Source organism: Lepus europaeus, chromosome 19 (genome assembly GCF_033115175.1).
Source record: "Lepus europaeus isolate LE1 chromosome 19, mLepTim1.pri, whole genome shotgun sequence".
NCBI classification, from domain to species: domain Eukaryota; kingdom Metazoa; phylum Chordata; class Mammalia; order Lagomorpha; family Leporidae; genus Lepus; species Lepus europaeus.
The window spans coordinates 34,406,757-34,424,297 of NC_084845.1; the positions used below are offsets into that span (position 1 = coordinate 34,406,757).

Here is a 17,541-nt window from a genome sequence, read left to right on the forward strand (position 1 = left end):
AACTCTGTCTTTCAAATAAAGAAAATAAATCTTTTTTGAAAATCTACAGATATGGCATTTTTGTCATTTAGCCAACTTTCACCCTCACAAATTTATCTGAGTACCAGAATGTCCCTGTAATATGGATTCTATTATAACCCTGGTTTTATGGATAAACCAAACAAACTTGGGCCCCCTGAAGGGTCGAGCAGCTGGGTCTCCAAGGTCTGGATTGCAGACCAGGACTTCTACCTCCAACCTCAGGGCTTCCTCACGTTTCTTTGATGAGAGCTTCTATTCTGATACTTTCCAGCCAAGCAGTGACTTGCTCCCCAAGTAAGATCCTCTAACAAAATCTTGTTAGGTAGTGTGTGAGTCAATCCTATTTTCTGAAACATATCTCTTTTCCATTATATGTGGCACACTGGACAAAGTGATAATTATGCACCTACCTAAGAAGTAATATCAATGGGGAAGACTGCATGGATGTTTTTTTTAAGCAGAGGCCATTTTCTATTGACTTTTACTGTAATGGGTTTCTGCCAACAAATGTGTAGAGAATGAGACAGTTGACATAGAACAGCACATAAATGAGAAAGTCTTCCAGCACAATGGCAGAAAGAAATGGCAAAACCCTTGGAGCTACAATCATCTGTTATAAACACACATAGCATGGCCTTTCCCAAAGTGTGTGATATGGCCCATTAATCTCTTGACACACTAGGGCATGATGGGAAGATGGTACTATTGTCAAATGACTATGGGGCAGCTGCACACACTACCTCTCCTGGAGGGTCTGTTGACAAATCTTGCAATAAAGAAATCTGCTTACCTTGAGGCTGTCCACATTTATTTTACCAGGGACATCTATTATCTGGTTTCAAACAAAAAATAATCAACTCTGGCTAACTCCAGAAAAAAAGAAATTTATTGGAAGACAATAGGATAGTTTGTGGATTTATAAGGTTTTTTGTTTTATATGAATTCACCTTGGCAAGCTTTCCATGTCAGTATCATAACATGCATGTATTCACTTCATTCTTCCACATTGCTCCATATTTCATTGTATGGATGTGTACCAGTTATCCACTGCTATGAAACAAACCATCCCAAAATTTAATGGCTTAAAAGGGGCACCTGCACAGTTTTTCTGGTCCAATCCAGCTTGATCTGCAGTTGAGCTTTCTCACACATCTGTGGTCAGCTGGAAGGTCAGTTGGTGGCTCAGTGGTGTGAGATGGCCTCATCCATGTTCTGGAGGTTGGCAGGTGATCAGCCCATATCCCTCGGTTCATCACATGGCCCCTCATCTGCCAGAAGACGCTCTCAGATCCATGCGTATGGGACTACCAGAGTTCCAAGTACAGCAGGAAATTGGGCCCCACTATGAAAGGGCTTTTCAAGCCTCTGCTTGGGTCATATATCATTTGTCCCAATAGCCAAAGGAATTGACATAGGCAAACCAGGTTGAAGGAGTGGAGAAAGAGACTCTCGCTTTTGTCAGGGTGACGGCAACGTCCTCTTGCAAGGGAAGATGCAGGCAGGAGCAGGGTAGGACTAAACTTGCAAATTTACAATCTACTGTGGGATGGATCACATTTTATTCACTCACTGACTCCTTGATAGACTTAAAGTTGCTTCCAGCTCCTCATCATTATGAGAATTGTTGCCACAAACAACTATTTATGTACTTCTTTAGACATATATGTGATTACTTTTAATAGAGTCTAAAAAGTGAAATTCTTTGGTCAAGAAATATGAGTTTTTTTCATGTTCATAGATACTGATTTATACTGGCACCCATAAGAGAGAGTTCATGTCTCACATCTTTGTCAATCATGGCTATTAGCTATCATTTAAAATTGTTTCAATCATCATGAGATATACAACCTATCCTTTTGCTTTAATTTCATTTACATTTCATTTGATTTCTAGTTACAGGGACATCTTTTGTATGTTCACAAGTCATATGTAGAGCTGTGAATAACTTGTTCATTTTGTTTGACAATATCTGTTGGGTTCCTTGTCTCATTGATTTATGAAATGATCCCCCTATTCTAGTTATTAATTCTTCATACATATCTTCTGACACATGTCATTTGTCTTTTAACTCTGTTGATAGCACCTACAATTTTGCAGAAACTTTTAGTTGCTATATAAGTCAGATTCATCAATTTCTTTCCTCTACAGTTTCTAAGTTAGATAAAGTCTTCCCCTACCTCATGATTTTTTTTTCTTAAGATATTTTTACAGTTTTGCTTTCTTTGTACCTTGAAGTTTTTTTTTTTTAATTCATTGGAAATATTTTTTCTTCCTTGAATAAGATATCAGCTAACATACTTTTTTTCTAAATTTAAGTACTGGGGCCAGGTTGTGGAGCAGCGGGTTAAAGCCCCAGCCTGTAATGCTGGCATCCCATATGGGCGGCCGGTTCAAGTCCCGGCTACTCCACTTCCAATCCAGCTCCCTGCTAATGCACCTAAGAAAGCAGTGGAGGATGGTCAAGTCCTTGGGCCCCTGCACACACGTGGGATACCCAGAAGAAGCCCCTGGCTCCTGGCTTCAGATTGGCTCTGCTCTTTCCATTGTGGCCATTAGGGAGTGAACCAGTGGATGGAAGACCTCTCTCTCTCTCTGTCTCTGCCTTTCTCTGTTTTGTAAATAAGTAATAATAAATCTTTTTTTTTAAAAAAAAAGGTGTTAAAATTTCAGCTGCCTCTGAAATTTCTTTTAAGGATAAATGTTCTTTGATCTAGAAAAGTCATCTGATAACTTGTTTGAACTAGGAACGTCAGCAGAAGCCTGGCAAATAGAAAGAGATGCCAGACCGACAGTCACAAGGAAAGGGAAAGACATCTTTCGCTCTGAGAGAAGAGACCAGAGAGAAGAGAGCCAAGAAAATAGAGTGAGCCTGGGCACCATGCAGGATGAAGCAGTCCACAGAAATGCCCCATCAGAGGGTGACCGGAAGGCACTTTTAGCACAGGAATGCCCAAGGTTCCATTCAGAGCGGCTTAGCTTCCACTTCTGAGACGTAAGCCCTTTCTGGGTCTTCTCCCCAGATCTGTGGGCTGGGCTTTTGCAGGAATCAAGGAAGGAACTGGGTTTCTGTGTGAATTGCTGTGCCCCATAAGAGAAACAGGACACATGGAGTAGTGAGGCAACCCACAGGGGAAGCAGAGTTTCAAGCCAGAGACTGAGCCTGGGGAAAAGCCCTCCATGAATTTGCTGGAATCCTGAGGAGGTCTAAAGTGCGCCACATTCAAGAAACGTTATCTCCAGCTCGAGGCCTGGAGACCCTGCTAACACTCGGGCTCTGAGACCTATTGTTGAGTGTCTACTTAACTACGCTCTGTGCTACATGTACCCACCGCCCAGCAATCTTCACAAAAATGCTGCCAGCTCCTATTATCACCAATTGACAGCTAACTGAATGAGACTTGGAGGCTCTGGAATTTGCTCAGGATCACCCAACAAGTGAGTGGTCTTACTCCTCTCTCAAGGAAGGACACAACAGAGGGAGCTGGGCGTGAACAGAGTTCTGTGGGAGCCTAGGAGAGAGGCAGAATGTCACTCTGCCCCTGTGTCAGTTTCTCTCTCCTGTTCTGATCCTGTATGCAAGAGCCCCACACAGCCTGGCAAAGAAATGATGTCAGCTCTTTTTGCATGGTAAAGCAAGAAGCCCAGACCCAAACACAACAATAGCAATAATAAAGACCATTTTACTTCCACTTTAAGAAGTAGCCAATGATTTTTTCCCTTTTCTGTGTGTGTGTGTGTGTGGCAGATTTGGCTTCTTAGTTATGCCTCTCTTAGACAAATTTAAAGTATCTATGTTCCGGAGAACACCCAGTAGGGGGAAGCTGCTGAGAGGTACTGAGCAGGAGGAGAGAATGTGGCAAGGATTTCAAGTGTCCTGATGAAGATCATCTTCCAAATGGGTGGCCACAATCACTACAGCTCCCATTCACAGAACACTTGACCACCTGCCATGCAATGTGCTAGACACCTTCTGCACAGGCATTGAATCCTTTCCACAACCACGTGGCATAGGAACTACTATTAGTGTCCCCATTTACCTATGAGGAAAGAGGCCCAGAGAAGGGAAGCCTTAGCCAGGGTTCTGTCTCTCACCTGCTAAGGGATGGGAAAATGTACTAGTCTGTTCCAGCAAAATACCACAGACTGGGCGGCTTCAACCACAGATGTTTATTTTCTCATAGTTCAAGAGGCTGCCAGTCCAAGATCAGGGCACCATCAGGCTTGGTTTCTGGTATGGCTTCTTCTTCCTGGTTTATAGGGGCTGATTTAACCGCTGTGTTCACAAGGCCTTTTTCCTGCGTGCCTGTGGCACATGGAGAGCTGGTCACTCTTACCAAATTAGGTCCACACTCTTTCTTTTTTGAGATTTATTTATTTAAGTGTTAATCTGAAAAAGCTCTACCTTCCAGCCACCGGTTCACTCCCCAAAGGGCCACAACAGCTGGGGCTGGGCCAGGCTGAAGCCAGGAAGCCAGGAGCTCCATGCAGGTGTCCCACAGCAGTGGCAGGAACGCAAGTGCTTCAGGCATCATTAGCTGCTTCCCAGGTACATCAGCAGGAAACTGGATTAGCAGGAAGCAGAATAGCTGGGACTTGAACCAGCACCCTGGTATGGGATGTGGGCAGCCAAAGCTGCAGCTTAGCCCATTGCACCATTGCACACTTGCTCTTGGCTACACTGTTTGACCTCACTTCACCTTAACGCTCCTATCTCCAGATACAGTCATATTGGGGGTTAAGACTTTAACATATGATGTGAGGTGAGCACACCTAAGTCTGGGGAGAACAGGTTCCTCCATGGGGAGGGAGCTGTTGTGCCTGCAAGACTCTGTTCTCTCTTCCTACACACAGACAACAGTCACAGGACACTCTGTGTCCCCCCCCTGACCTGCCACCAGCTTTCCTGGGAAGCACGCCCCAGCCTGGTGGGCCATCCCACGTGGGACCTTCAGCCCATCTCACCGAGGCCCAGCAGCTCCAGCAAGTGTCCTTCCACAAACTCCCAAGTAGGGGGTGTGGTGATTGCTTGCTAATTAGCAGCAATTAGCAGAGGCACCAAAGGAAAGGGGTCCGCAGAATGAAGAGGCAATTAGCGGACAAAAAAGGAGATAAGTGATGGCTTATTTCTTCCTTCCTCAATCACCATAGTTGTTTCTAGCCCTGAAAGCATCATTGTCACCAGGAAAGGGACTGTCAGCTCCTGACAGGCCGGGTCAGTCATTGCGTAGGCAGGCAGCCCGAGAGGAGCTCTGATCCCGAAGCCGGAAGACCCCAGTTTGGGCTGTGCTCTGCCTGCACTTCCTGCTGGTCCCTGGGTGAGTCTCTTCCCCTTCTGGCCTGTCTCCCCACACATAAAATAGAGGTCCCATCTGGGGTATTGTTTCTCAAATGCAGGTTGAGAGCCAGGTGAGGATCAAGACCAGCATTCAAAACTGATAGCAAGGCATAGAATAGAATCAACAGCATCAGGACACACGCGAAAGGCAACTTCTTTGTCTTTTCGTTATATTTTTTCTTCACTAACATGGGTACATGCATTTCCACAGGGGTGAGTGTGTGTGTGTGTGTGTGTACTGGGTTACAAAGTATTTCCTGCTGTGAGTTGTTCAAAGGATTGAAAGTCACTGCACTAAATAATCCTCAAGGACCTGTTCCTGCCCTGTGGTCCAAGAATTTGTCTCCATGACATCAGATCGCTGGAACTAAGTGGTCTACCAGAGCCAAATAATAGGGTAGACAAAGCAGCCTGGGTCATTTCCATACATGCCCCGCCCCCCTGCCCCTACCCCATGCCCAGGGAGGACAAAACCGGCAGATTCTGCCCCAACACAGAAGGCAAGAACATTAAGGCACCGCCTTCCATCCTGGCTAACGCCTCCCACCAGGGACCCTTAGTCCCTCTGGGGGAAAGGGCACATTCCCACCCCACCTCCCACGCGGGACACCTGCACTCGGAGCCAGTCCCCACAGGGAAGGGCTCTATGCTGCAGAAGCAAAGGGGCTAGGGTAGGAGGGAGGGATCAGCCCACACCCTCACCACCCACTGGGAATGCGTTTCAAGTGGTGCCGTTTTCTGGGAAGGCTAGCCGGCAGGCACCACGTTGGGAAGTAGGAAACCATTCCCTTGGTCCCAGCTATTCTGCTTCCGTTAAGGTCTCCTGGGGGAAATCATGGGACAAATGAGTGGAGGCACAGAAGCAAAACCAAACAAAACTTAGAGGCAAGCTGTCAGCAGAGGGGACAGAGTGCTCATCTTCCTCGGTCCCCCAGAGGTGGGGGTGGGGTGGGGGTGTCCCGATTTGTTATTTCTTGGGGGAAAAAACAGGTTATGCGTTAGTCCAACAGAACCCCATTTTTTGTTTTTAAAAATCTATGCTTTTATCGCTTCTTGGCCTTTTGGCTAAGATCAAGTGTAAAAATCTATTTTTTTTTTTTTTTTTTTTTTTTGTCCGTCTAGTTCTGCAGGGGAGAGGGAGGCATAGGGAGAAAAAGGCGGGGGTGGGGTGGGGAGGGGTAGGTGGGATGGGGGACGGTCAGCGGCTGGAAGGACTTACACCAAAATGTGTCCCAAGAAGGTATTTTTGGGAGGAACTATTTTTAAGACATTTCACTGCTACTTTACGGCCTGCTGTATTGTTTGCTTTCTTTTTCACAAGTGCAGGTATTACTTTTATGATCGAAGTAAAACTCCTTTCGGAAAACACCAACTTGCTCGCGAGCGTCCGGGACGGCTGTAGGTAGCTGCAGAGACCTCCCCCAGCCCGGCTGGTCCCCGGGAGCGCGCAGGGGGTGGCCCGCGCCCCGCCGCCCGCCCGCCAGCTCGCCCGGGCCCCGGGCCCCAAGCCCCACGCCCGCCGCCGCTCTGGCTCCCGCGCTGCCCGCCGCTCTCTCCCTGCGCGCTGCCCTCTCGCCCCGCAGGCGCCGGCGCCCGCTCCCCTGCGCCCTTCCCTTCCCGGACGCGGGGTCCCCTCGCCAGCCCCGCCGCGTCCCGGAGCCCTCGCTACGGTACGGAGCCCAACGCGTCGGGCAACGCGTGCGCCCCGGGGCTGGTGCTGGAGCCCGGGCGGGCGCTGCACCTCGGGCCGCACGCCGCCCACTTCTCGTTGCCCGCGGCCTCGCTGCTGGCGGCGCTCATGGCTGTGCTGGCGCTGGCCACGGTGCTGGGCAACGCGCTGGTCGTGGTGGCCTTCGCCGTGGACCGCAGCCTGCGCTCCCGCGGCAACTTCTTCTTCCTCAACTTGGCGGTCGCCGACCTGCTGGTGGGTGAATGCGGCCGGGGCGGGGGACGCCAGGGCAGCGCTGGGGCCGGGAGCCCAGCGCTCGCTCGGAGGCCTCGGTCGGGAGCTGGGGCGCGAAGGGACGCGCGGCCAGCGCCCCCTTCTGTCCACAGGCGGCTTCTGCATTCCACTATACATCCCCTACGTCCTGACCCGGACGTGGAAGTTCGGGAAGGGGCTGTGTGAAGTGTGGCTGGTGACGGATTACCTCATGTGCACCGCCTCGGTCTTCAACATCGTCCTCATCAGCTACGACAGGTTCCTCTCCGTCACCAGGGCGGTGAGAAGGGCTGAGGCTCCGCTCGGACCCGCGGGTGGTCGGGATCGAGGGAGCCAGCGGGGATTTTAGGAGCCTATGACTTCCAACGGGAAAGGAAAAAGGGAGAGGCCAACACTAGGTCACAAATAAGATCTACATCACAAATATTAAACACACGTAAAACACTGAAAAGTCACACTGCGCTTGTAATGTGCCTTTTTCGGGAGATAGGCATATGTGTGGTAGTGCATGGGCCTTGTGGCCATGAACGTGTCCCCAGGTCTCCGCCAATCCGTGTGCACCTGCTGACCATGGGCTCCCGCGGTCAAGAGTCCACGGCTGCCTCCCCCAGCACAGCTGCTCCTCTGGAGGGGCTGCCTCGGCGTCAGGGCAGACGGGATGGGGGAGGGGGGGTGGCACTGCGTGAGCAGTCACCCAGCTGTGACCTGGGTTCCACCTTGAGTGACCTTGGGCACATGCTGGTACCTCGTGTCAGTCTCCCCATGGGGAAAGTGAGAGGTTAAAAGCCCTTTGGATCCAGTCTGTTGTGATGGGAAATTCATTTGGTCTTTGCCTCCCTGTAAGATAAAGTTTCTTTATTTCCATGCTACAGATGGGGATGATAAGGCTCAAAGAAGTTAATCTGTAGACAGATGTGAGCCTTAAATAAAAGAGCAGAAGAACAGAGACCTCTCCTCTGGGCTTTAAAAAAAAAAAAAAAAAAGCCTTCTATCTCTGTGTCAGTAATCATGATCATTCTAGAGGAAGCAGAAAGTAGCAACAAGCTTTGAATTTCTTAACAGCCACAAGACCTTGATAGCCCAAGAAACACCATTTGCAGAGCCACTGCCAAGTTCATTCTGTGGCATCCACACATTTGCTTCACGTGTAGCTGCAGTTCTCAACTCATTTGGAATTTAATTGGCTTGAAGTGTGACCAAGGTATCGGCATTTCTAGAAGAATGCCTTTCAAGTGATTGTAAGGTGGAGCTGAGAACGGAAATCTCTGACTTTGATCATTGCTGAAGCCTGGCTCTTCCTTGTCTCCCTTCCCTGTACTGCTTCTTACATTTCCACTGTGAGAAATCACCTCCTAAATAAATGTTGTGTAAGTGGCATTTTCTAACTTTCCAGGAGCTCGGAGAACCCATTGCTTGGGTCCCATCTCCTGAGACCCCAGTTTGGTGGATGTGTTTTCTTTGCTCTGAATTAGAGGCTTTGTGTGCATTGCAGTCATGGACAACAAAATCATCTAATGACCAGTACTAAATGTTCTGCACTGAGCTTGTGGAGGGCCAGGAGTTCTGCTTCAATGGAAAAAAAATCCACCCGTCCCCCCAGTGTTGCCCAAATTAATAACTAATATTCAGCCTCAGGCCAGCGCCGCAGCTCACTAGGCTAATCCTCTGCCTGCGGCGCTGGCACCCCGGGTTCTAGTCCAGGTTGGGGCGCCGGATTCTGTCCCGGTTGCTCCTCTTCTAGTCCAGCTCTCTGCTGTGGCCTGGGAGGGCAGTGGAGGATGGCCCAAGTGCTTGGGCCCTGCACCCGCATAGGAGACCAGGAGGAAGCACCTGGCTCCTGGCTTTGGATCGGCGCAGTGCGCTGGCTGTGGTGGCCATTTGGGGGGTGAACCAACGGAAGGAAGACCTTTCTCTCTCTCTCTCTCACTGTCTAACTCTGCCTGTCAAAAAAAATAATAATAACAATATTGAGCCTCATTGTTGGCACCTTGCTGTACCAGCCTGGGCGGGGAAAGCTGCCTCAGCCTCTGCTTTCACTGGCCCCTGCTCTTTCCCTCTAGGTGACTTACAGGGCCCAGAAAGACATGACCAGGAGCACCATCTTCAAGATGGCACTGGTGTGGGTGGCAGCGTTCCTCCTGTATGGGCCTGCCATCATCGGCTGGGAGTACGTGGCCAAAAGCAGCATCCTGCCCCGGGGGGAGTGCTATGCTGAGTTCTTCTACAACTGGTACTTCCTCATGACAGCTTCCATCATTGAGTTCTTCACAGCCTTCATCAGTGTCACTTACTTCAACTTGACCATCTATACCAACATTCGGAAGTGCACTTCCCTGAGGAAGGCCAACGCTGGCCCCAGCCATGACGGCTTGGAGATGGACTTCCAGCGGAGGCAAAACAAACACATCATATTTTTTAAGTCAGCTGAGAGGACAAGCCGGAAGAGAAAAGACATCTCCCATATGCACAAGGGTTCTTCCTTGGTTGTTTGCGGGACTCAAGATTTACCCCCTCTCCAGGTGGACCACGGAATGAGAGCAACCCAGCGGTGGCAGAACCACTACAGGGCAGACAAGGTCTGCAATGCCCCAGGGCAACTGGACCTCCGCAGCACCAGGGCCAGCTGCCTGCGGCTCTCCCGGGACAAGCGAGTGGCTAAGTCGCTGGCCATCATTGTGTGTGTGTTCAGCCTGTGCTGGGCTCCCTACACTTTGCTGATGATCATCCGAGCTGCCTGCCATGGGACGTGCATCCAGCACTCTCTCTATGAAACATCCTTCTGGCTCCTCTGGTTGAACTCAGCTATCAACCCTGTCCTGTATCCACTGTGCCATGTGAGTTTCAGAAAAGCATTCATCAAACTGCTGTGCCCTGGGAAGGCCAAGATCCACCCTCATATGTACGTGTGACAGATACGCCTCCTGGGCCAGATCATCTAAACCTCTTGTTCTCCAAAAGTCAGTAAAGGCTTCCCTAGATCACTCCCACTCATTTCATCTTGTCTTTGCCCCAAGGAGACATGGTGCCCATGGCAAAAACAAGTGAAGGCATGGGCATCTGGCACTGTGGTTAGGACAAACTTGGGACACCCACATCTTGTATTAGAGTGCCTGGGACTGAGTCCTGCCTCCGCTTCTGATCCAGCCTCCTGTTAGTGTGCATGCTAGGAGGCAGCAGATGATGGTTCAAGTACTTAAGTCCCTGTCCACCCATATGGGAGAGTTCGGTTGAGATCCAGGCTCCTGGCTTTGGCCTGGCCCAGCCCCAACTGTTGGGGGCATTTGCAGAGTAAACCAGTGAATAGATCTCTGTTTGTCTGTCTTTCAAATAAATAAAAAGTATTTTTTAATAAAAAGAATAAATGAAACAAGTTCTTGGAAGTACTGCACGTTTAAAATGTCTGGAATTGATGTGTAGGCTTTGTTATTCTAATAATGGTGTCTGATGATGGCACAGCGCACAGTGAGTTAAAGACCTAGCCTGCAGTGCTGGCATCCCATATGGGCGCCCGTTAGAGTCCCTCCCGGCTGCTCCACTTCCTATCCAGCTCCCTGCTAATGTGCCTGAGAAAGCAGTGGAGGAAGGCCCAAGTGCAAGGCTCCTGTACCCACATGGGAGACTCAGAAGAAGCTCCTGCCTTCTGGGTTCGGTTGCGGCCATTTGGGGAGTGAACCAGCAGATGGAAAACCTCTCATGGCCAGCACCACGGCTCAATAGGCTAATCCTCTGCCTGTGGCGCCGGCACACCGGGTTCTAGTTCCGGTCAGAGCGCCGGATTCTGTCCCGGTTGCCCCTCTTCCAGGCCAGCTCTCTGCTGTGGCCTGGGAGTGCAGTGGAGGATGGCCCAAGTCCTTGGGCCCTGCACCCCATGGGAGACCAGGAGAAGTACCTGGCTCCTGGCTTCGGATCAGCACGGTGCACCGGCCGCAGCGGCCATTGGAGGGTGAACAGCAAAAGAAAGACCTTTCTCTGTCTCTCTCTCTCTCACTGTCCACTCTGCCTGTCAAATAAATAAATAAAATAAAAAATAATAATAAAAAAGAAAACCTCTCTGTGTGTCTGAACCTCTCTGTAACTCCATCTTTCAAAATAAATAAAAAAAAATTTTTTTTTTTTTTAAATGGTGGCTGGAAGCACAGGGGTTATCTGGGCTTGTTTGAAATCTCGGGCCCCAAGCAGGACCTGCTGAACATCAGCATCTACACCTAACAAAGATCCCCAGGTGATCTTATGTTTAATGAAGTTTGAGAAGCATGGATCCGGGAGATGTGTAGGAGATACAAATGGTTGAGAAAAACAGTTGTATAATACTTCATCTCCTGTGCAGATACCTTATTTAAGGCTTAAAATCACTGCTACTCAGGTTTGTATTGAATTTTTGAAATCTGCACACACTACCCTATTAGTCAGTTTTGCTCCTTGATAAGGCTCACCAGTTGAAACTCATTGAACTCTTTCTTTTTTGGTAGTACCCTAACACTTTTGTGGATATGAACATAATGAAGGACAGTAAGGCTTAAACAAAGAAATGATACGGCCGGTGCCGTGGCTTAACAGGCTAATCCTCCGCCTTGCGGCGCCGGCACACCGGGTTCTAGTCCCAGTCGGGGCGCCGGATTCTGTCCCGGTTGCCCCTCTTCCAGTCCAGCTCTCTGCTATGGCCCAGGAAGGCAGTGGAGGATGGCCCAAGTGCTTGGGCCCTGCACCCGCGTGGGAGACCAGGAGAAGCACCTGGCTCCTGGCTTCGGATCAGCGAGATGCGCCGGCCGCAGTGGCCATTGGAGGGTGAACCAACGGCAAAAAGGAAGACCTTTCTCTCTGTCTCTCTCTCTCTCACTATCCACTCTGCCTGGCAAAAAAAAAAAAAAAAAAAAAACTTTATCTCCTGTGCAGATACCTTATTTAAGGCTTAAAATCACTGCTACTCAGGTTTGTATTGAATTTTTGAAATCTGCACACACTACCCTATTAGTCAGTTTTGTTCCTTGATAAGGCTCACCAGTTGAAATTCATTGAACTCTTTCTTTTTTGGTAGTACCCTAACACTTTTGTGGATATGAACATAATGAAGGACAGTAAGGCTTAAACAAAGAAATGATACGGCCGGCGCCGCGGCTCAATAGGCTAATCCTCCGCCAGCACACCGGGTTATAGTCCCGGTCGGGGCACCGATCCTGTCCCAGTTGCCCCTCTTCCAGGCCAGCTCTCTGCTGTGGCCAGGGAGTGCAGTGGAGGATGACCCAAAGTCCTTGGGCCCTGCACCCCATGGGAGACAAGGAGAAGCACCTGGCTCCTGCCATCGGATCAGCGCGGTGCGCCGGCCGCAGCGCGCCAACCGCGGCGGCCACTGGAGGGTGAACCAACGGCAAAAAAAGGAAGACCTTTCTCTCTATCTCTCTCTCACTGTCCACTCTGCCTGTCAAAAAATAAAAATAAAAAAAAAAAAAGAAATGATACAACCTGGTTTTACAAAATATATCAGATTTTATGTTTACAAAAACATAGCAAATACACACCTTTTTTTTTTTTTTTTTAATTTGAAAGAGTTACACAGAGAAGAGAGGCAGAGAGAGAGAGAGAGATAGAGAAAGAGAGGTCTTCCATCCAATGGTTCACTCTCCAATGGGTCGCAACAGCTGGAGCTGCGCCAATCCGAAGCCAGGAGCCAGGAGCTTCTTCCAAGTCTCCCATGCGGGTGCAAGAGCCTAAGGACTTGGGCCATCTTCTGCTTTCCCAGGCCATAGCAGAGAGCTGCATCGGAAGTGGTGCAGCCGGGTCTTGAATCAGCGCCCATATGGGATGCCAGCACTTCAGGCCACAGTGTTAACCCACTGTACCACAGCGCCGGCCCCATAGCAAATGCACACCTTTTAAATGCAAGAAATTCTGCCTAATGGTCATGGAGCCTCCAAAGGTGTCCTTGTATTTGCATTTAGCTCTCTCTGCTGAGTGCAAATAGACTTTATTAAGTCGCAGCCTAAAATTTTACTTAGCCATAGGGATGTGGATAGGCAGGTCACCAGTAGATGAGAAGCCGAGGACTGCCAGCAGTACCTGCTGACGCGAGCACAAGCTCCATCCCCTGTTGTGTTCACCAGCTGGAAGTATCCAACTTGACTGGGTCTGGCACACCCTTCCCCATTGTACACTTGAGCCTCAGGTCCCACCATGCAGGAGATGCCATGCCACTTTCTAGAGAGAACCACGTGTATGCTTCAGCCCTGTGTGGAGATACCATGACATGTCAGAGATCCCAAAAAACACACACAAAAGCAGGCAGTACTCGAACCCCACCCAAACTCCTCCTTCTTTGAATATTCAAATTTTGGACCTGCCCTGGGCACCACCCCCAACCTTTGACAACTCCAACTTTGGTGGGGGCATCAGCCCTTCCTTCCTCATGAGGAGGTTGCCCACACTCACGTCTGAGTGTGTAGTATTCCTTTCAACAAATTTTGCTTTCCTGTATACCTTGGGTTCTTCTCTTGCAGAGACAAGGACTTGGATCAAGCCCAGCCAGGACTGAATACCCCTCAACAGCAGCGAGGATTTCTGACCAAAGCTAAACACTACTGTGAGTGGTAAAGTACGCAGTCCAGCTCGATTTGGGAAGCACAGCAGTTTTATTGATATACTGCGAGGTGACCAAGAGACAAGAACAGCAATATGAAATCTATCCTAGCCCACTTCCAAATGACAAGTCTGAATTAACACAAGGCAGGAAAACTTTCGTCTTTCATCAAGTCTACACTGTAGGTAGCTCAAGTGTACAGCAAATGTGTAGGTCCTGGCAGCTGAATCGGCATCTGCTGTGCATCCTTAAGGCATCCCTACAGGACCAACCGAAGCAAACAGAAAGGCCTCCTTCCCCAGATTTTCCACCCAACACCTCTCATTTACATTACGTTGTCTGAGCTCCCCGTCATCAGTTTTATTCAGAAGTGCTTTCAACTCCATTCTACTTGAACTTTATTACTTTGGGTTCTCAGAATGAGAGTGAAAATGTAATGTAAGACCCCGCTGCAATCTAAACTTTGTGTTTAAATCCCCTCTCAGTGCCTATGATGGTGAATTTATTCCTGCTGATCTGTCATATTTCTCAGTGGCTCTGAGTTGCTCATAAGTTTTACAATTGCTCATCATCCTCCTTGAAAGTACTCAGTGATTGAGGCTGGTGCTGTGGCATAGCAGGTAAAGCTGCGGCCTGCAGTGCCAGCATCCCATATGGGCGCCAGTTCCAGTCTGGGCTGCTCCACTTCCAATCCAGCTCTCTGCTATGGGCTGGGAAAGCAGTACAAGATGGCTCAAGTCCTTGGGACCCTGCACCCGCATGGGAAACCCAGAAGAAGCTCCTGGCTCCTGGATTCGGATCAGCATGGCTCCTGCTGTTGCAGCCATCTGGGGAGTGAACCAGCAGATGGAAAACCTCTCTCTGTTAACTCTTGCCTTTCAAATAAATAATCTTTAAAAAAAAAAAAAAAAGTGTTCAGTGATGCTAATCAAGTCAAAACACACAAACACACACACGCACACACACATTCAGCTGCATGCTATCAGCTTCCTACCTGGCCAGGGCCCTTGATGGTCAGGGTAATGCTGTAGTTCATTAACCTGACCACTGCCAATCTCAGGTCAGAAGCATGAATTTCTAGATGAACAACCAGCGATTCTGGTTCCTGAGTTGGAGACAGGGAGGGCGGCAAAGTCCTAACATATTTCTTGCAACTCCTAACACCTTCCCAGATGTGTCCCCTGTGACTATGCCCAAGTGGGAATTCAGTGCCACTCAGCACCACCGAGTCCGCTCTACTTCAGTGCTGCTATCCACCTATGGAAGGATTTTTCCCTCCATCTTTAAGTACAGTTTTTTATAAGATAAAATAAAAAGTACTAAAACAAAACAAAACAAACCGAGGGTAGCAGATATACAAAATACACACACACACAAATCACCAAATTGTTACAAAACCTTTCAGTTGTTTGGTCAGTTACTATTTACCTCATTCCAGGGATAGGTGTTACAGTGCAATGCCTTAAGCCTTCACTTCCAACACTGGCTGTCAGGGTGCCTGTTTGAGTCCTGGCTTCTCTGGTTCCGATCCAGCTTCCTGCTAATGTGCCTGGAAAAGCAGCACGAGATGGCCCAGGTACCTGTCTCCTGCCATCCATGTAGGAGATCTGGATGGAGTTCCTGGCTCCTGGCTTTACCTCAGCCCACACCTGGCTGTTGTGGCCATTTAGGGAATCCATCAGATGGTGGAAGATCTCTGTCTATCCCTGTCACTCTTTCAAAGAAATAAATCTGCACATGATATTTTTAAAAAATATTCACCTCATTCCAGACAATTAAGAGTTTAACTTATTGGGTTGTTGGTTCCTGGCTCACTGAGTAGCCTGACTGGCTGTGAAGAATGGGACTGCAGGTTAAGTGGAAGCTCAGCTCAGTGTCATTAGGTACGAGGAGGAGGCAAGGAAGCTACCGTACCCGAGAAGCAAACTGCCGAAACAGGTATAACTGACAATGGAAGTGGAGGCCAAGGCCAGGTTGAGTCCTGGGGACCTGCCAGTTCCCAGCCTAGGTCGGTTATTTAGGAATTCATAGAATCCTAAGACTCCACGATGCCCCAGGACCCCCGTCATTCTTCATTGCTCTCCTGGGTATGCCCTTATCCCTGTTTGTAACCTTAGATGCCTTCCCGCCAGACTAAAATTCTTAAAGCTAAGGACTGTTATCTTGCTCACCTGCATATGCTTAATTACATTTGACATATAGGAGGCACTCAGTTTGTTGTTCAATTTAAAAAAAAAAAAAAAATCCTAAGCAGTAGCTTTAAAAAAAATATTAATCTGATCTCTACCTCAATCCCAAAAATGAGCTACTTTACATCCTACACAGAAATATTTTAGCCCTGACTGGCCCTCTCCTTCTGAGCTCAAACTCAAGTATTTTCAAGTCATGTCTATTATTTTTCCAGCTAAACTTCACAGAACATGGAAAAAAAATGGCATGTGAACCTCTTAATTTATAATCTTACTTATGCAGGGTAAATTACTGCCTGCCAAGGACAGGAAACATTTGCAGGACTAGGAAGTTAACACAGAAAGACTTAGTAAATGTGACAGATTTTGATGGCAGTCATTTTGGAAACATGTTCTTTTTAACCTAGCAGTGCTAAAACAACGTGAGACAGATGGTGAGGGATTAAGTAATGTGGTCATTTGAAAATCTCTGTAAATTCTTTGCTACTTCTCCCTTCAAATTCCCCTTACCTTTGAGTATGGGACAAACTTAAGTGGCTCCATTCTAATAAAAAGAATTAAGGCAAAAATTGGCCGGCGCCGTGGCTTAACAGGCTAATCCTCCGCCTTGCGGCGCTGGCACACCGGGTTCTAGTCCCAGTCGGGGCGCCGGATTCTATCCCGGTTGCCCCTCTTCCAGGCCAGCTCTCTGCTGTGGCCCGGAAAGGCAGTGGAGGATGGCCCAAGTCCTTGGGCCCTGCACCTGCATGGGAGACCAGGAGAAGCACCTGGCTCCTGGCTTCGGATCAGCACGATGCGCCGGCCGCAGCGACCATTGGAGGGTGAACCAACGGCAAAAGGAAGACCTCTCTCTCTCACTATCCACTCTGCCTGTCAAAAAAAAAAAAAAAAAAAAAAAAGAATTAAGGTAAAAATGACAGGGTGTAACTTTCAAGGTTATGTAAAAAAAGGCACTATGGTTTCTTCCTTGCCCTCCATCTCCTTCTGACCCTCACTCTGAGGAAGCCACTGCCAAGCTGTGCCCTATGGAAGGGACCACAGGAAGAACTGAGGCCTCTGGCTGTCAGCCAAGTTAGCAAGAGCTTGGAAGTCAATCAACTCTTCAGGTGACAACAGCCCTGGCCAAAATTGTGACTGCTACCTTATGAGTCATCTTGACCCATAACGACCATCTAAGCTGTTTCCAAATTTCTGATCTACAGAACTGTGAGATAAACATTTGTTGTTTTAAGATACTAAGTTTGGAGGTAATTTTTTGCATAGTGGGTAATTCAGTCAGTGAGCCTTTCAGCAATTCATCATGGCTTAGGAACAGCAGGGAACAAATGACTTAATAAGGCAGATGGTGCCTTATTTAATAAATGATTAAAATCAGAGTTGAATAAGCAAGCTCTGTGAACATATAAGAAAGTCTATGAAACTTTCTAGGATTTCTACTAGCTTCTTTATAAAGCAAGGTGGTATGAAAAAGAAAAGTCCAGAA

General features: G+C 48.5%; 1 protein-coding gene across 1 annotated transcript in view; it reads left to right on the plus strand.

The window, feature by feature from the left end:
• The window catches only part of LOC133747696 (histamine H3 receptor-like), a 47,266-nt gene extending 36,687 nt beyond the window's left edge, over nt 1–10,579 (plus strand). The window contains exons 5-8 of the mRNA XM_062176011.1: nt 2,736–2,950; nt 6,759–7,284; nt 7,412–7,578; nt 9,359–10,579. Coding sequence (XP_062031995.1) covers nt 2,736–2,950; nt 6,759–7,284; nt 7,412–7,578; nt 9,359–10,207 — 1,757 coding nt within the window. The 3' untranslated portion in view covers nt 10,208–10,579. The remainder of the gene's footprint in view (nt 1–2,735; nt 2,951–6,758; nt 7,285–7,411; nt 7,579–9,358) is intronic.
• The last annotated feature ends 6,962 nt before the right edge of the window (nt 10,580–17,541 follow it).